The sequence below is a fragment of the Dipodomys merriami genome, unplaced genomic scaffold, assembly GCF_024711535.1.
Source record: "Dipodomys merriami isolate MVZ:Mamm:240054 unplaced genomic scaffold, mDipMer1.0.p SCAF_174, whole genome shotgun sequence".
NCBI lineage: Eukaryota > Metazoa > Chordata > Mammalia > Rodentia > Heteromyidae > Dipodomys > Dipodomys merriami.
In genome coordinates, this window is record NW_027203093.1 from 2,106,165 (window position 1) to 2,123,067 (window position 16,903).

The 16,903-nt window shown below is 60.8% G+C and overlaps 1 protein-coding gene across 7 annotated transcripts in view; it reads left to right on the forward strand.

The window, feature by feature from the left end:
* LOC138829613 (maestro heat-like repeat-containing protein family member 1) overlaps positions 1–16,823 on the forward strand; it is a 72,140-nt gene extending 55,317 nt beyond the window's left edge. For 5 of the 7 annotated variants that reach the window (XM_070026035.1, XM_070026034.1, XM_070026039.1 and 2 more), the window contains 22 exons: positions 599–745; positions 825–851; positions 1,505–1,627; positions 1,809–1,888; positions 2,045–2,159; positions 2,245–2,340; positions 2,786–2,890; positions 3,559–3,694; positions 3,775–3,887; positions 4,847–4,999; positions 10,411–10,565; positions 12,802–12,967; positions 13,383–13,579; positions 14,343–14,480; positions 14,622–14,736; positions 14,984–15,130; positions 15,209–15,397; positions 15,623–15,778; positions 15,847–15,981; positions 16,061–16,163; positions 16,238–16,303; positions 16,631–16,823. In XM_070026035.1, the coding sequence (XP_069882136.1) occupies positions 599–745; positions 825–851; positions 1,505–1,627; positions 1,809–1,888; positions 2,045–2,159; positions 2,245–2,340; positions 2,786–2,890; positions 3,559–3,694; positions 3,775–3,887; positions 4,847–4,999; positions 10,411–10,565; positions 12,802–12,967; positions 13,383–13,579; positions 14,343–14,480; positions 14,622–14,736; positions 14,984–15,130; positions 15,209–15,397; positions 15,623–15,778; positions 15,847–15,981; positions 16,061–16,163; positions 16,238–16,303; positions 16,631–16,716 (2,748 nt within the window). In that variant the 3' untranslated portion in view covers positions 16,717–16,823. The remainder of the gene's footprint in view (positions 1–598; positions 746–824; positions 852–1,504; positions 1,628–1,808; positions 1,889–2,044; positions 2,160–2,244; positions 2,341–2,785; positions 2,891–3,558; positions 3,695–3,774; positions 3,888–4,846; positions 5,000–10,410; positions 10,566–12,801; positions 12,968–13,382; positions 13,580–14,342; positions 14,481–14,621; positions 14,737–14,983; positions 15,131–15,208; positions 15,398–15,622; positions 15,779–15,846; positions 15,982–16,060; positions 16,164–16,237; positions 16,304–16,630) is intronic. The other 2 variants (XM_070026038.1, XM_070026037.1) reach the window with 2 other exon arrangements.
* Positions 16,824–16,903: the final 80 nt, after the last annotated feature.

Genomic DNA, 16,903 nt, shown 5'->3' on the forward strand with positions numbered 1-16,903 from the left:
GTGCCTGCGTCAGCCTCCCCGGTGCTGGGATGGTGGATGGGCCCCTCTGCGGGCTCTTCTTCCTCATCTCTGCCTGGGGTAACTGCACAGGTGTGCCAGGCCCGTGCACTCTGGTACAAGTTGATAGGCCAGCACGGGGCTGGTGGTGTGCAGGCACATCCCATCTCCATCCGTTTCCAGCGGTTCCCCTCCACTTGCACCTTGTCCCCGGTGGCCCACCCTCCCGCCCTGGTTGGCACCTGAGCTGTGGGTGTGGCGCTGCTGCTTTCCCTGGATTTGGCCCTTCAGGACTGAAGGAGCTCAGAAATGCTGTTTCCATCTAAGGCTTCCGTGGGGGAGTAGGTGAGGGTCACTGGCGTCTGCTCTGTGGGCTGTCTGCCCAGATCCTTGACCTGGTCCCAGGAGGCTGCCTTGAAGGCTCCAGGACACAGTGGCTGCGTCTCTGGCTGCACCGGAGAGGAGGGGTGTGCGCCGGCCTCTACCGAGGCCCGAGGCCCTGCGGCCCATCGAGGCTGAGCAGCACTGGGAGAGGAGTGGGCAGCCTCTTGCAGCCAGATGTCTTTCCAGGACCTAGGGTAACAGTTCCTCTGCTTGCCAGGATCGAAGTGAGCACGAAGTGGAAAAAGTAAAGAGTGCTCTGATTCTGTGTTACGGGCACGTGGCCGCCCAGGCCCCGCGAGAGATGGTGCTGGCCAAGGTGGAGTCGGACATCCTCCGCAACATGTTTCAGTGCTTCAACACCAAGGTGGGTGTGGCCGTCGCCTGTGGGTGGGCCACAGGACACCAGGCTTACATCTTAATTTGTTTTACTCTTTGTCATTCAGGTTCTGGGAATAAAGGTAGAAACCAAGGTACAGTGTATAGGAATTGCGTGGGAACTGTGCTTTTCTGTCTTTCCTGTGGGCTGGGCTTTGGGGCAGAGCCAGACCCGGCGCTCACCGGGCTTCCTAGCCACAGCTCTAGGGGAGCAGCTTTGAGTGTGGTTCTGGGGCCTGTCCCGCCTGCCGCCCTTTTCTAAGGCTGTAGTCCCACTCCCAGTGGCAGCCCGAGGCTCTTCTGGCTCTGCTCCCTAATACCTTCAGGGGTGCCCTTCTCTAGCAGCCAGCACCACCCAGGGGAGGGCTGAGCACAGGCTAAGGGCCGGGGGTGGAGGCTCGCCTGGCCTCACTAACACGCTTCCCTCCTGGGACCTCTGGCACTAACCTGTCAGCCTCCTGTGAGGAGCAGAACACTCCCCTGTGAGGCCACAGGCCAGCTGGCCCCACGGCGAGGCGTCTTCTGCTTCAGGGTCTGGGCTCATCGCAGGGCGTCTGCTCTGTGGGCTGTCTGCCCAAATCTTTGACCTGGTCCCAGGAGGCTGCCTCGAAGGCTCCAGGGCCACAGTGGCTCCACCTCTGGCTGCACCAGAGAGGAGGGGTGTGCGCCGGCCTCAGCCGCGGCCCGTCGAGGCTGAGCAGCACTGGGAGAGGAGTGGGCAGCCTCTTGCAGCCAGGTGTCTTTCCAGGACCCAGCCCTGAAGCTGTGCCTTGTCCAGAGCCTGTGCATGGTCGGCCAGGCCATCTGCAGCAGCACACAGGCCAGCTCCTTCTACTTCTCAAGGAAAGCGGAGCTGGTAGCGCAGATGTTGGTGAGCACTGGGCAGTGAGTGCTGGCTGGGAGTAGAGGAGGTGGCCGGGGAGGCCCAAGGGGTGTGTGCATCTTGGGATGCAGAGAGGAGCTCCGTGGGGCTCCTGGGCCCCCTTCGTAAGGGCCAGGCCTGGGAGGCTGGTGCCTGCTCCCGGGTCTGAGTGCTGCGCTGCGTCACACAGGAGTTCATCAGGGCAGAACCCCTGGACGCCCTGCGAACACCCATTCGGAAGAAAGCCATGCTCACCTGCACTTACCTAGTGTATCCTTCTCCGTGGCCGCGTGGCCGCCGTGGGCCCGGGGTCTGTACACGTAGGCATGGCTTTGCAAGGTGAAGCCGTGAGTCTGAACTTAGCTGTGTGGCGTGGCAGTCCGCCCACGTGGGGTCGTCACCTGGGCCCCTTAACTTGCTGCTCAGCCACCTGGAGCCAGCGCTGGAGGAGCCTGCCCAGGCCGAGGTGATGCACAGCTGCCTGCGCAGCGTCATGGCCCTGCCTCCTGAGCCTCAGGAGGAGGATGGCACCTGCCAGGAGGTACTGCCACGCGTCCTCTTCACGTCCCTGCGTCTGTGGTGGCTGGGGGGAGGCACTGTAGGTGATGGCTCTTGTATCCTTCCAGCCCCTGTATCTGGACACGGTCCACGCCCTGGAGGACTTGCTGACCAGCCTGCTGCAGCGGAACATGACCCCCCAGGGCCTGCAGGTCATGGTCGAGGTACTGTGCCTGCACTGTTGAGGGCTTGGGGACCCCCTCGCTGCCAGCCAGCCCCTGTTTTGTCAGCCCACCATTACCACCCCCTGTAGGTGCTACAGGGCATTTGTAAGGGGAGCCGAGGGGCCTGACTCAGAGCCCCCGAGGCCCCAGCCCCTGGTACTAGAACTCTTGCCTAGTGAGATGGCGTGGAGCCCGTGCCTTCCAGGGCTTCGGGGGCTGAGGCAGCACCAGCACCCACCTTGGTGCCTGAGCCCGACGGGGGCCTGGCTGGCTCCCCCTGCCCGTGGTGGGCAGTGTGTGTGAGCCACGTGGAAGGGAGGGATGGCAGGGGAGGCTGCGGTGGCTGCAGAAGCAGGAGGCATGCCGGGTCCCTCCTTGCGGGGACGCAGAGATGGGGGTTCCTGCCCTTCTCGGCTGCCTCTGGAGCTGCCACCCTCTGCCCCAGCACCTGAGCCCGTGGATCAAGTCCCCGAGAGGCCACGAGCGAGCACGGGCCCTTGGTCTGAGTGCCTGCCTGCTGCAGTACTTCCTGGGGCACCTGCAAATCAGTGTGAGTGCTTGGGCCAGAGGCTGTCCCGCGGTGCCCATCCCTGCCCCTGCCTGGGACCCTGTGTCTGCGGCTCTCCTGTCCCAGCGCATGCTCAGGGCCCCTGGGCTTCCTCCTGCCATTGTCCCTGCTCATCCCGCAGTCTCTGGCTGACGGGGCGGAGGACCTGTCCTGGCCGGGAGCTGCCCCTGCCCGGCTTGGGTTTAGTCACCAGTCAGGCACGCTCAGGCCTTCACTGCCATGCTAGTTGGCTGAACTGGCAGTGTTACTTTTCTGCATGTTCCAGAAACACCTGCACGTTTGTGATCATGAAATCTTTGACTTGGAAGAGATGCTACATGTGTACTGGGCTTTCTGTCACCTCTCAGAATTACTTGTTTATTATTCATTCCCTTGATAATTGTGCTTGTTTGTAATGTGCCGGAACTTTCGCTGGTTTCTTGATGTTTTGCACTTTTGTACGTACTTCAGTGGGCTTTCCCAGCATGCCCAGGTGCACTAGATCTGGTCAGCTGAGCAGAGCAGATCCCACCCCATGCTGGGGGGGGGGAGGAGCAGCTCACCGGGGGCCATAGCAGCCAGAGAGGAGCCAGGCTGGGGAGCACTCCTGCCCTGGCCCCGAGGCATGGGCTGTGCCTACCTACATCCCCCACGCTCTGTCTCCATCCCAGGCCCTGGTGCCCTTCCACAACCTGGGCCTCCTTGTTGGCCTCTTCTCCCCACGATGTGCGGACATGTGGCCTGCTACTCGCCAGGAGGCAGTGGGCTGTGTCTACTCCCTGCTCTACTTACAGCTGGGCTATGAGGGTGAGCCCTGTGGGGGGGAGGGGCAGAGGTGCTAGGAGGTCACTGGGGAAGGTCTGTGTCTGACCCCGTCTGCTGCTTAGGCTTCTCTAGAGACCACCGTGATGACGTGGCTGAGCGGCTCCTTGCTCTGAAAGACGGCCTTGCGCACCCGGACCCCACCATCCTCTTCCACACTTGCCACAGCATCGCCCAGGTGCCCGCTGGGATGCGGAGGCAGGAGGAAGCCAGCCGTATCTGTGAGGGAGGGGCTGAGGGGCCCAGCTCCTCGCAGCAATCCTGCTGGGGCCGTCTCTGACTTAAGCCCACCTGCTGGGGCACCACGACCGTGCAGGAGAAGGGTACTGTGTGTGAGGCCAGACTTGCCCAGCAGTTCTTGCCACCTGTTCCAGCCGTGTGCTTACTGAAGACAGGGTCAGGCCCAGACCCTGTGTGCAGCCGAGTCTGCAGGCCCCACGGGAGGGCGGCCCTGGCCCTGGCAGGCCTCAGGGCCTTTGCTTCCAGCTGACTGCAGGGCTCAGTTGGACTGCAGGCGGCAGGCTGCGCGGTCTCTGAGGCCTGGCGAAGTTCTGAGTGGGGCACGTTGCCCCTCTTCATTGGCACTTCCTTGGCCCTCACACTGAGCTTTGCTGTGCTTCCTGACGCAGTCCTCTGGGATCAAGGTCCTGGGCAGAGGAGGATGGAAGCCAGGGGAGGGAGTTCATCAGGATCCTTGTTGGGAATTGGGTGCTGGGCCAGGCGAGGTCAGGCGAGGTCAGGCGGGCACTTGTCAGCCGTGTGATGCTGCCTGCCGTTGTTTTTGAAGTGCATTTTGCCCTTCCTTGACCTGGGTGCCCTTCCTGCCTTTGCTTCAGGCCCATCATCTGTCTAAGGAGAGCAGGAAAGGGACTTTTGTCGGGTGCTAAGCAAAGGGAGTCACGCCCTTCCTGGGGTGCCCCGGATGCCACGGCCACCTGCCTGCCCTGGGCTCCCTGCGGTCTGGAGAGCCTGGAGCGGCCCAGCCACGGCCCTACTCCACGCCTTGGTGGGGAGTGCCCGCTGCGAGCTGGCCCGGCTGCGGCTGCGTGGGGAAGGCAGGAGGGGGGACAATACGGAGCACTCGGTCTTGGAGGGCTGACCTTGCCTCCTTGTTCTTCTGACACCACCCTCCTCCAGATTATTGCCAGGCGCCTCCCACCTGACCAGCTCATCAGTCTCTTGCTAACCATGTTTGAGAGCCTGGGGGACCCTGTCAAGAACTGCTCCCGAGCGGCTACTGTCATGATCAACTGTCTACTGAAGGAACGCGGCAACATGCTGCTGGAGAAGGTGCGAGGCTGCAGCTGGGAGTGAGGCAGGGCAGGGCAGGGCAGGGCAGGGCAGGGCAGGGCTGGGGCAGGGCAGGGCAGGGCAGGGGGCAGGGGGCAGGGCAGGGCAGGGCAGGGCAGGGCTGGGGCAGGGCAGGGCAGGGCCAGGCAGGGCAGGGCAGGGCAGGGCAGGGCAGGGGGCAGGGCCGGGGGCAGGGCAGGGCCAGGCAGGGCAGGGCTGGGGCAGGGCAGGGCCGGGGGCAGGGCAGGGCCAGGGCCGGGGGCAGGGCCGGGGGCAGGGCAGGGCCAGGCAGGGCAGGGCTGGGGCAGGGCAGGGCAGGGCAGGGCAGGGAAGGGCAGGGCAGGGCAGGGCAGAGCCAGGTAGGGCAGGGCAGGGCAGGGAAGGGCGGGGGTGGGGGTGGGGCAGGGGGAGGCAGGGCCAGGCAAGGGGCGTGGTGACCCCCCCCACACACACACACACCCTGATTCCCCTGCCTGGCCCTGGCTTGGCTGTGACCGCTCTGTCCCCTTTCACTCAGGCCTGGTATGAACCAATCTTTTTCTTCTATCTTATGACAAGTTAGAATTTCAAAAAAGAAACTCTGCTAAGGGCTGGGAAGGTGGCTCAGTGGTAGAGCGCTTGCCTTGCATGCCTGAGGCCCTGGGTTCGATTCCTCAGCACCACATAAGCAAAAAGAAAAAAGCCGGAAGTGGTGCTGTGGCTCAAGTGGTAGAGCGCTAGCCTTGAGCTGAAGAGCTGAGGGACAGCGCCCAGGCCCAGAGTTCAGGCCCCACGACCAGACCCCCCCCAAAAACAAAACAAAACAAAACAAACCTCTGCTAAGAGATTAAGGAGTGGGGAATCCAAAGGAAAATGTGCATTGGGCACAGAGGTGCCTGTCTGTAGTCAAGGCTGCTCGGGTTTAGGCTAAAACAGGAGAATCACCCGAGCCCAGCAGTTACAGACTGCCTAGGCAAGGCTGTAGCAAGGCCTGTCCTGAAGAATAAACAGGCAGCACTGAGAGCCGCTGAGTACTGCACTGATCCCACGGCTGGCGGACTCCCAGCCCTGTGACTGTGGAGGACTCTGCGGTTCCCAGGGACCCCACAGGCCCGGGGCTCTAGCCTCCCACACGGGGGCTGCCGCCCTGGCCCCTGCCAGACAGGCGTGGAGGGAGCTGCGAGCGCAGATCCATCTGCACAGCCCTGGGGTCGTAGAGAGGGTGCTTGGGAGTCCTGGATAGCAGAGGCTCCCTGGGGAGTGGTGAGGCCAGCTCCAGCTTCACGCCCCAGGGAGCTTCCCGAGCTCTCCCGAAAGAGTCGGGGTTAGATGCCACCTCAGGGGATCCAGGAAGAGGGCGAGCAGGAGGCGGAGGAGGACAGCTGTGACACCTGGGTGTTATGGCTCCCCAGGTCAGGGAAGGACCAGGCTGCAGATGGTGGCTGCCAGCCATGTGCTAGGCCTGCTCTCGGCAGGACGTCCACATGCAGGACGTGCGCATGGAATAGGCGCACTCTGGTCATTCCTCACTTGTTGGGGGACACTTGGGTCTCTTGTCTATTAAGAGTTCTATGACAGTGAATGCCTCTCTTCCCTCCCTCCCTCCCTCCCTCCCTCCCCCCCTCCCCCCCCTCCCTCCTTCCCTGCCCACTCACTTCCCCTTTCTCCACTTGGACTGAAGATTGGACCCAGGGCTCCTTGTTAGATGAGAGCTTTACAAATTGAGCTGTGTCCCAGGCCTCTTATTCTTACTTTGTTTTTGAGATAGAATCTTGCTACCTTTGTCCAGGCTGTCCTTAAACTTGAGATTCTTGGGCTGGGAATGTATCATAGTGGTTGAGCACTTGCCTAGCACGCAGGAAGCCCTGGGTTTCATTCCTCAGTACCACATACATGGAAAAAGCCGGAAGTGGCACTCAAGTGGTAGATTGCTAGCCTTGGGCAAAAGCAGCTCAGGGATAGTGCCCAGGCCCTGAGTGCAAGCCTCAGGACTGGCAAAACAAACAACAAAACCTTGAGATTGCCCTGTCTCTGCCTTCCAAGTACCAGGAGTACAGGCGTGAACTACCACAAGCAGCTGCACACCTCTCTCATCGCTGCTTTGGTCTGTCAGGTGTGTTCCTGGAGGTAGAGCCTGCTTGTGTCTTCACAGCCTCCTGTAGTGTACAAGGCTCCACTCTTGTTTCTTGTTAGTCTTTTTTCTTTTCTTTTTTTTTTTAAATTTAATTTAATTTTATTTGTGAACATACTGTACAGAGGAGTTACAATTACATGGGCAGGATAATGCGTACATTTCTTACCAAGCATTGCAGCCTCCTCCTTTGTTTACCCTTCACATCCCTTCCCAGTCTCCCCCCTCCCCCTTGTTAGTCTTTTTTCCACAGTGGCCACTTGGGTAGTGTAGTATCTTACTGTGGTTTTGATTTATATTTCTGTGATGGGTAATGATGTCAGGCTTATTTGCATGTCCTTTAGCTGGTTCTATATTATTCTTATTTTGTTGTTGTTGTTTTATTTTTCCAGTCATGGGGCTTGAACTCTGGGCCTGGGCGCTGTCCCTCAACTCTTCAGCTCAAGGCTAGTGCTCTACCCCTTGAGCTACAGAGCCACTCGGTTCTATATTGTCTGAAAAATATCCACATCCTTTGCCCATTTTCTGATCAGCTTAGTTATTTCTTTTGTGGGTCCTGGGGCTTGAACTCAGGATCTGAGCACTGTCCCTAAGCTTTTTCTGCTCAAGGCTGGCCCTCTCCACCTTGAGCCACAGTTTCTACTTCCTTGTTTCTGGTGGTTAATTGTTAGGGTTTCATGCACTTTCCTGCCCAGGCTGGCTTTGAACTGTGATCCTCAGATCTCAACCTCCTGAGTAGCTGGGATGACAGGCGTGAGCCACGGCGCCCGGCCAGTTTAATGTTTTTGTTGCACTTGTAGTGTGTTCTATATATTTTGAGATACACAACTTGCGAATGTGTATTCCATTCTGTGTAGTGCCTTTCACCCTGTTGATTAGTCTATTATATACAAATTTCTAAGTTTCGCCTGGTTCCAGGCCCTGAGTCTAACCCCCAGGACTGGCCAAAAAAAAAGAAGAAGGACGTGTGCTCCATTCATGCTGTGGAATGGCATCGGCCCCGTCCATTCATGCTGTGGAATGGCATCGGCCCCGTCCATTCATGCTGTGGAATGACATCGGCCCCGTCTAGGAGCGAGGCGTCAACATCATGCCAAGTGCGTTGGCCCCATGGGAAAGGCCGTGGCGGGCGCTGTCTGCGCAGGACATGGTCAGAACAGGCAGGGCCACGTTGTTTCTTGACGTCTGCACTGACTACTCCCAAGGACAGTTTCCTTAGGGTTTATGGGGTGTTCAGGGTTTGGCTGTGTGATGGGTGCACAGGAACCACTCATGATGGCCGCCACAGAGCTGTCTCCAACAACAGCAAGACGGGGCTGACGGGAAGGTGAGGGCCTGCCCCAGGAGTGCAGAGTGAAGTGGAGGAGCAGAGCCCCAGGAGGGTCAGGCTGCCAGGGTGTGGGCCCCAAAGAGCCTGGGCATGGGGTGCAGACTCCTGCCTGGCACGGTGGGCAGCTACCGTGAGGCCCCTCATCCGGGGGGCAGGCGTCTGCACGGGGCCCAGGCTGAGGGTCCTAGCCTGGGAAGTGGTATGGAAACTCTCCCCACCCAGCCACTGCGGGGCTTGGTCACCGCCATGCAGCAGGGCCCGGCCGGAGCCAGACCCGAGCCCGAGATATCTTTGTGGGAGCTGCAGACTCTCCTTCCTCCCAACACGTCAGATGGGGTTGAGAGTGTGGGTCAGCGGCAGAGAAAACAGGCCAGACTTCTCCAGAGCAGCGCACAGAGGAAGACGGTTCACTTGGCAGTAGGCAGATTCTACCACCTGTGGCAGCCGACCTGTCGGGTCCTGCAGCAAGCCTGGCAGGCCGTGCATGCAGAGGCTGGGAGTGAAAGGTGCTGTGGAGGGTGGGATCAGGGATCCCGCACGGCGGAGTGCTGAGCAGCGAGGGGGTTGCTGCTCTTGCACCCGGTGCCCCTGCTTGGCACCTCCTTCCAGCGGGGTGCTTTCTGCCTTTCCCAGCGTGGCAGGCCCCAGGGCAGCGCGAGCTGCTCCCACGTCCGTCGCTGCTTGGTTTCTTGGTGATGGTGGTGGGGCTGTGGCTGGCCAGGGGACACTACCAGTGAGCCCGGCCTCCTGCCCTTCCTGGTACGGGTTAGGTTGAGATGCCATCTTGCCATCTGCTGTGTCCCACACCTAGACTTTGACGCTGCCTTGTGCCTCTGCTGCAGCTGGGTGACGAGCACGTGCCACTGCCCTGCTCCCTCCATTCCCAGGCAGCCCAGACGCCTGCGGGAGGATCAGCGCCAAGATACTGGCCAAGATAGTCTAAACTCGGCCGGGGCTGGTGGGCTGCTCTCCTCCCCTCTTCCTGAGTAGACAGGATTCCAGGCATCAGCCCCGGCTCTCGATGTCACGTTTCACACTCTGCCAAGTCAGGCCCTTCTCTCTTTTCTGGCGTCACGGGATGACTGATGGGTTGTGACCCGGCCCTGCCACCCCTGCTGAATGTCGCCTCCCACTCCAGTGTCCCCCAGTCCCACAGCTTCAGCTCTTTGGAGGAAGCAAGCCAGCATAGACGTGGGGCCCACAGGAGACTGCGTAGAGCCAGGCCACTGGGCTTGGCGTATTTGGGTAGTCCCAGGACCAGAGTCCTCCCTGCTCGCCTGCCCATATTCCCGTTTTTCCCTGGAGTCCGTTTCTCCTTCCCTGGTGCCCCGGCCCCCGGCCGGACGCACAGTGTGGCCCTGCTTCCAGCAGCCAAGAACTGCACTGTGGCGTGCGAGGCACCGACAGGTTCTGTTGCCCTGGCCTGGCCCGCTGGCTGGGCCCCACAGCCGTGTTCCACGTGCTGCACACTTACCTGCCAGCAGCACTAGGCATTTTTTCTTCCCCTCTCACCTATTTCCTTCCTTCCTTCCTTCCTTCCCTTCCTTCCCTTCCTTCCTTCCTTCCTTCCTTCCTTCCTTCCTTCCTTCTCCCCCCCCTTTCCCTCCCTCCCTCCCTCCCTCCCCTTCCTCTCCCGTTTTCGGCTGCACTGGGAATCTAACCTAGAATGTCCAAACAAGGCAAACGAACGCTGTGTTCTGAGCTACAACTCATTTGTCTCTGTGTGTGGCCTGTTCCAACACCACGGTATTTAGCTGGTCGTGATGGGATCGGCTTGGGCTTCTCTGCTGAATGCCTGTGGCTGCATCTGTAGGGACTTGGCCCCTCATGGCTCATGGGACTCACCAGGGTGCTCTAGGGCCCCACATCCTTGGGCCTGGCATGAGTGAGTGTCCTGGACCATCCCTGCTCCATAGCCTGACTGCCATCTTCCATCCCTCACCATCCGTTCCTGTCTTACCCGGTCCACAGGTGCCTGAGATTGTGAGTGTGCTGCGCTCCAAGCTCCAGGAGACCCAGGAAGACCATGTCCTGCCCGCTGCCCAGCACAGTGTGTATCTCCTGGCCTCCCAGCACTGCGCGGCTGTGGTGTCCAGCCTCCTGGGTAGCCCTCTGCCCTTTGACAGGTACCCAGTGCCCTTCAGCCTGCTGGGTGGTGTCCTCCTTGCCTCTGCCCCTGTCCTTTCTGACCTGTGACCATCTGCTGATGGAGCTGCAGAGCTCCGCCTCTCAGGTGTGCCCTGATGTGGCCCCCAAGGCTGCCCGACCTACCGGCTCACTGATGAGTGGGTGATGCCAAGACTGTCCTTGCAGACAGCACCAGTGCCTCGTGCCTGTACGCTACTCAGGAGGCTGAGATCTGAGGATCGTGGCTCAAAGCCAGTCTACGCAGGAAGTCCATGAGACTTTCACCTCCATCTGGAAGTGGAACTGTGGCTCAAGTGTTCGAGAGTTAGCCTTCAGCAAAAAGCTCAGGAAGGGCTGGGAATGTAGCTCAGTGGTAGAGTGCTTGCTTAGCATAAATGAAGCCCTGGGTTCAATTCCTCAGTACCACATACACAGAAGCCAGAAGAAGTGCTGTGGCTCAAGTGGTAGAGTGCTAGTCTTGAGCAAAAGCAGCTCAGGGACAGCGCCCAGGCCCTGAGTTAAAGTCCCAGAACACACACACACACACACACACACACACTTCATGAGACTTTTATCTCCAATTAACCAAAAAATGAGCTGTGGCTCATTGGTAGAGTGCCAGCCTTGAGTGAAAAGCTAGGGACAGCACTTCAGTCCCGAGTTCAAACCCCAGTGGCCGCCTGCCCCATCCCGGCCAATACTACTTGCTGTCTCCATTCTGCTTTTCAGGCTTGTGTCGGCAAACCACGCCAGGCAGTGAGCACTCTGGTGACTGTACCAGTGCATCCTGGAAGCGGCCAGCACAAGGCCTTGGGACTCCTGTGTTAGCACGCTGCCTCTGAGCCCTGTAGGGTGGTTGCCCTCCACTGCGGGAGTGCTGCCGTGCGCTGGCACGCTGGGCCCGTGCATCCCAACCAGGGGCCCAGGCCTGTTAAGCTGCCTGCCACGTGTCCACACAGCCTCTGGATTTTGTCATTTGATTGGTGTGTGCTGGTCCTAGGGCTTACACTCCCGGCCTGGGCACTGTCCCTGAACTTTTTTTTTTTTGGGTCCGGTCATGGGGCCTGAACTCTGGGCCTGGGCACTGTCCCTGAACTTTTTTTTTTTTGTCCGGTTGTGGGGCCTGAACTCTGGGCCTGGGCACTGTCCCTCAGCTCTTCAGCTCAAGGCTAGCGCTCTACCACTTGAGCCACAGCGCCACTTTCGCCTTTTTTCTTTTTGCTTATGTGGTGCTGAGGAATCGAACCCAGGGCCTCAGGCATGCAAGGCAAGCGCTCTACCACTGAGCCACCTTCCCAGCCCAGTCCCTGAACTTCTTTTGCTCAGCTAGTGCCCTACCACTTCAGGCAGAACTCCACTAACAACTCTTTTATTTTCCTTGATGGGGGGAGGGATAGTTTTTATATAAAGAGTCGCAGACTTTCCTACCGAGGTTGGCTTCAAACGCAGCAGCTCAGATCTCAGCCTCCTGAGAGGCTAGGGCCCCCTGAATGCGGCATTGCTACTACTGAGGGTCTGGGACATCTATCCGATGTCTCGCTGGGGTGGGGTTCCCATTTACTTGTTAGCTGCTGGGCTTGTTCAGAAGGCTAGCATCTCCTGCAGGTCAGAAAGCCACTGGTCTGTCCTGTGCCAGTTCATTCCCCTGCTCCAGACCACCCCCTCCCCTCCCCCACGCTCACCTGACGTGGTCCTGGGTGGCTTCTGTCTGCCCTCCAGCCTACTGCTTCCCTTCTGCTGTCCCACCCTGGCACCAGAAGTGTCCACTAAGTGCACTTCTCTGGTTCCCTTCCACGTTTGCCATTTCTGAGTCTCTAGTTTGCAGCAGCTATTGTGAAGCTGGTCCTGTGTTTGTGCAAGCGCACGGGCACGTGGCTTCCCTGGCCAGTCGGAGCGCCACTGCCCGCTGTGTGGGCTCCTCCTCAGTGCTCGACCGACACTGCCTGTCTGCACACCCCTAGTTCTCGGCCGTGTGTGGGCCCTCGCGCCTGGGATGCACACAGCTGCTACTTTGCGTCTGCAGCTCCCCGGCACCTTCTACCCTGCCCCAGGCCCAGTGTGCAGGCCTTGATTTCTCTCTGTCCTTTATTGCCAGCTGGTTCTGGAGAAGGAACGACTTCAGGTTTGGGATCCGGATGCGTTTCCGCTCAGCTGGCGCTGAGGGTGGAGCTGAGGGTTGCAGGACGAAGTGCTGGCGGGCAGGGCCTCATGGTGTTCTCCCTTCTCCTCCTCCAGCCACACCTGCGCCCTGTGGCGGGCCCTGGCCGTGGAGCCCAGCCTCACCACCCAGGTCCTGGGGCTGCTCATGGAGAAGATGCGCAGGGATGTTCCGTTCAAGGAGAGCCGGACTTTTCTGCTGGGCAGCACCCCTGACCGAGTGGCCACGCTGCTGCCCCTCGCGGTGAGTAGGGCTCCCACGCCGCCCTGCCCCCACGGGAGACCCAAGCACCCTGGAGGTGCCTGGCAGCTGTGGAGGCCAGGCTCATAAAGCCAGGCAGGTGTCGGCCCCCAGGGGAGCCTACTCCATGCTTTATCCTGCAGAAAAAAATAAACCTAGCCTAGCCACATTTTAAGCAGTAAAGCAGCTGTGAGAATTTCCTCCCCTTTCTAAGGAACTAAGAACAGATGGTCCTTGCGAGACTGTACCACCGTCAGCCTGCCTCCTTCCAGTCCAGCCCTTCGCACAGCCCCAGGCCCCTTCCACCCCGCCCTGGGGACAGGATCCTCCAGTGATGCAGCTAAGGCCCCCACGGACCCGGGGTGGGAAGGACGTCACTGTGGCCTAGGAGCCTGACCCTGTGTTGGCTCCTCCCCAGGCTACCTGCGCCCTCTACGAGGTCATGTCTGCGCCTGCGTCTGCGCCTGCCGTGCTTGAACTCTACCCCCAGCTTTTCGCAGCGCTCTTGCTGCGTGTCAGCTGCACTGTCGGCGTCCAGCTGCCCCGGAACCTGCAGGCCAAGGAGAGGAGGAGCACGGGCCCTGCCCGGCCGGCCAGGAACCTGGAGCCCTGCAGGTAACGTGCCACACCCTTGTGCCTGGCGCCGCACACACTGGAGGCCAAGTTCTTCCAGAGCCTCTCCTGGGCTCTGGACCGCTTTGGGTGGGGTGGGAGGGGTGACCAAGCCACGTGGCTGTGGACAGTGGCAGTGGCAGCTGCTGCTGGGGGGGTGGGGACTGTGCTGCTCCCAAAGGCGGACTGCAGGGGCCCTTTCCGCTGTGAGTTAGGGCCTGCATGGCTTGCAGCCCAATGCCAGAGCTGCCAGGAGGCCTTGGGTCTCATGGAGGACTGCTACGCGGTGCCACATCCTAGGTTAGGTGGTAAGCTGCTTTGATGATGGACTGCGCCCTTGCCTGCTGGTCCTGGTCTTGCTAAGTTGTGAGGCCACAGCTGGGGCGTAGGAAGCTGACCCCTCGGGGAAGGCCAGACAGAGCTGAGCCACAGGGCCAGGTGCTGTCAGGTTGCATCCCTGCCTCAGTGGCTCCACTGCATGGGCTGGCTGTTGGCTGGGACCCAGCTCACCGAATCTGCACATCTGCTGCTCGTCCCTCTTCCTTCTCATCTATGCCAAACCACCAATCTTGGGGTGTGCCTAGGGATGGAACCTATGCACATGGCCCCGGGGGTCCTGGCACGTCTGGGTATGGCTAGGCAGCTCAGCCTGTGATCACCAGGCCAGTTAACGCCAGCCCTGCTGAGCCCCTACTCATGCTCACCAGAGCCCGGTCCCCTGATGGAGGCCGGGCGGGACAGCTGTTGTCACGGGCCTTCCCCACAGCTCTGCAGTGGACGCCCTACAGGCCCTGCTGCTCTGCGGAGGCAGTCGGGACGTGGTGCAGTGCATGGAGCAGGAGGGAGGCTGGGAGATGCTCAGGACCCCCGCAGGACACGAGGACGGGGTCACACAGTTGGCCAGGTAAACAGGCCAGATGCTGCCAGGCTGTGTGGGCGGCCTGGAACCCTCAGCCCGGCATTCTGTAGGTGGGAAGTGGGAAGCCGGCCAGGCGGGGGTCCGCCAGCACCCGGCACAGGCAGCTCTGCTTTGTACGCTTTCCAGTGCCATGGCCAGGTGTGCAGGCCCCCGGCTGCCGCTGGTGCTGAAAGCGCTCACATGCACGCAGAACGGGGTGTATGAGGTGCAGAGGACCACCTCCACAGCCTTCCTGGCCCAGGTAGGAGCCTGGGCAGAGGCTCCCTGTTCTCAAACAGTGTTTCCGCCTGTTGCTCATAATCCCACGGGGGGGGGGGGGGGGGCGCGGAGGGAGGAGGGAGACGACCTGGCAACTCCTCCTAGAAAAGCCAGGCTAAAAGCCCAGCCAGGGCGGTGCCGTGGGAGGTGGGAGGACAGTTCACCAGCACACCTGAGAAGCCTGGGTGGGGACCAGTGGGCCCACGTGGTCTCAGCAACTCTGCCTCCAGCTGCTTAGCAGCAATGTCGTCAACGACCTCATGCTTCTGGAGTCACTGCTGGAGAGCCTGAGAGCCCAACAGAAGGACCCTAGCGCCAGCGTGCGGCGGCTGGTACTTCGGGGCCTGGCCAACGTTGCCTCTGGCGCCCCTGACAAGGTGGGTCTCGGGCCTGGCCTTGGGGTGCCTCTCGGGTGGGGGCTGGGACGGACTAAGCAGAAGGGCCCCTCCCTCCAGGTGCCAGCCCACGGACCCCAGCTACTGACAGCCATGATCAGTGGGCTGGACGACGGGGACGACCCGCAGAGCCTGGTGGCCCTGGAAGCCATGCTGGGGCTCGCACGGCTGCTGGAGCTCGTGGAGCCCGGGGACCGGCGCTCGGTGCTGCTGCACACGGCCATCCGCATCCGGCCCTTCTTCGACAGTGTAGGTGGGGGTGCAGCGAGCACCCAGCCCATCCTACCACTCCCCCGTCTCAGGAGCTGTGCTCCGGGCTGCTGCAAGGCTCTCTGGGAGGTGGAGGCCCCCCCGGCACCCACAGTTGCCCCAGATCTGCCCCAGCTGTGGGCCGCACCCCGTCCTTTCCCATCCCACCACCAGAGGGAGGGGAGGCAGGGCGGGCGTAAGGTGACAAGGTCGCATCTCTCCCAGGAAAAGATGGAGTTCCGGACTGCGTCCATCCGCCTCTTTGGGCACCTCAACAAGGCCTATCACGGCGACTGTGAGGATGTTTTTCTGGAGCAGGTTGTGGGTGGGCTGGTGCCCCTCTTGCTGCATCTGCAGGACCCTCAGACCCCTGTGGCCAGTGTGAGTAGCAGAAGGGGACCCGGGCCGGCAGCCTGGCGGGGGCCCGGGCTAAGCACCGCTCTCCACAGGCCTGCCAGTTTGCCCTGTGCATGTGCATACCCCACCTGCAGTGTGAAGAGCTGGCAGCGGCCTTCCAGAAGCATCTACAGGAGGGCCACAGCCTGCACTTTGGGGAGTTCCTCAACTCCACCTGCAAGCACCTGGTGAGGTGGGCCCGCAGGGAGGGGCCCTGCCTTGGCTGGACTGGGGGCCCTGACCCCGGCCGCCTCCCCTCCCCCACAGATGCACCACTTCCCCGACCTGCTGGGCCGCCTGGTAAGCACCAGCCTGTTCTACTTCAAGAGCAGCTGGGACAGTGTCCGAGCTGCAGCGCCCCTGTTCACAGGTGAGCACCTCCCCGCCACCCCCCTCCCCCCACCCCAAGTGTGCACTTGCACACCTGACTCAGCTGTCCACCAGGGTTCCTGGTGCTGCACGCAGAACCTGAGCACAGGCCACAGGTGGACCTGGAGCAGCTCATTACAGGTGAGCCTCTGGCCAACGCACAAACTACCTGTGCTGCCCCAACCTGCCCAGCTCTGCTGGGGCCCCGCTGACCCTGTGGGCACCCGCAAAGACTAAGTGATTTTCCTGGATTTTAGGATTTTCTTCCCTGTCACTGGTGACCTCATCGTCCTAGTAATTCACGGAAACTTCTTAACCGTTCCAAAAGAGCTTAAAAAACACTAAAAAAGGAAAAACTATCTTTCCGTTGGCTTTCAAGCCCTCCCAGCAGAGGCCTGTGTGTTGAAGAAGGCAGTGGGCGGCCCGGGGCCCAGGCATGTGTACTAGCAGCCTCTTCTTCCTCCCCAGCACTGCGTCTCCTGCTGCGGGACCCAGCACCCGGGGTGAGGGAGAAGGCTGCGGAGACGCTGGGCCGCCTGGTGAAGTTTGCCTGAGGCTGGGCACGCCACACAAGCAAGACTAGCCAGGAGTTACCCAGCTTGCCTCATTCTCAATAAAGCCATTTCCTCCTCAGCGCTGCTGAGGGGGGGAGAGGGCCCTCGCCCCAGTTTTTGATCATTTAGTCCGGTGAAGATTTCGCGCTGTGGTGGGGAGCTTGCAGGGAGCTTGCTCCTGCTGCTA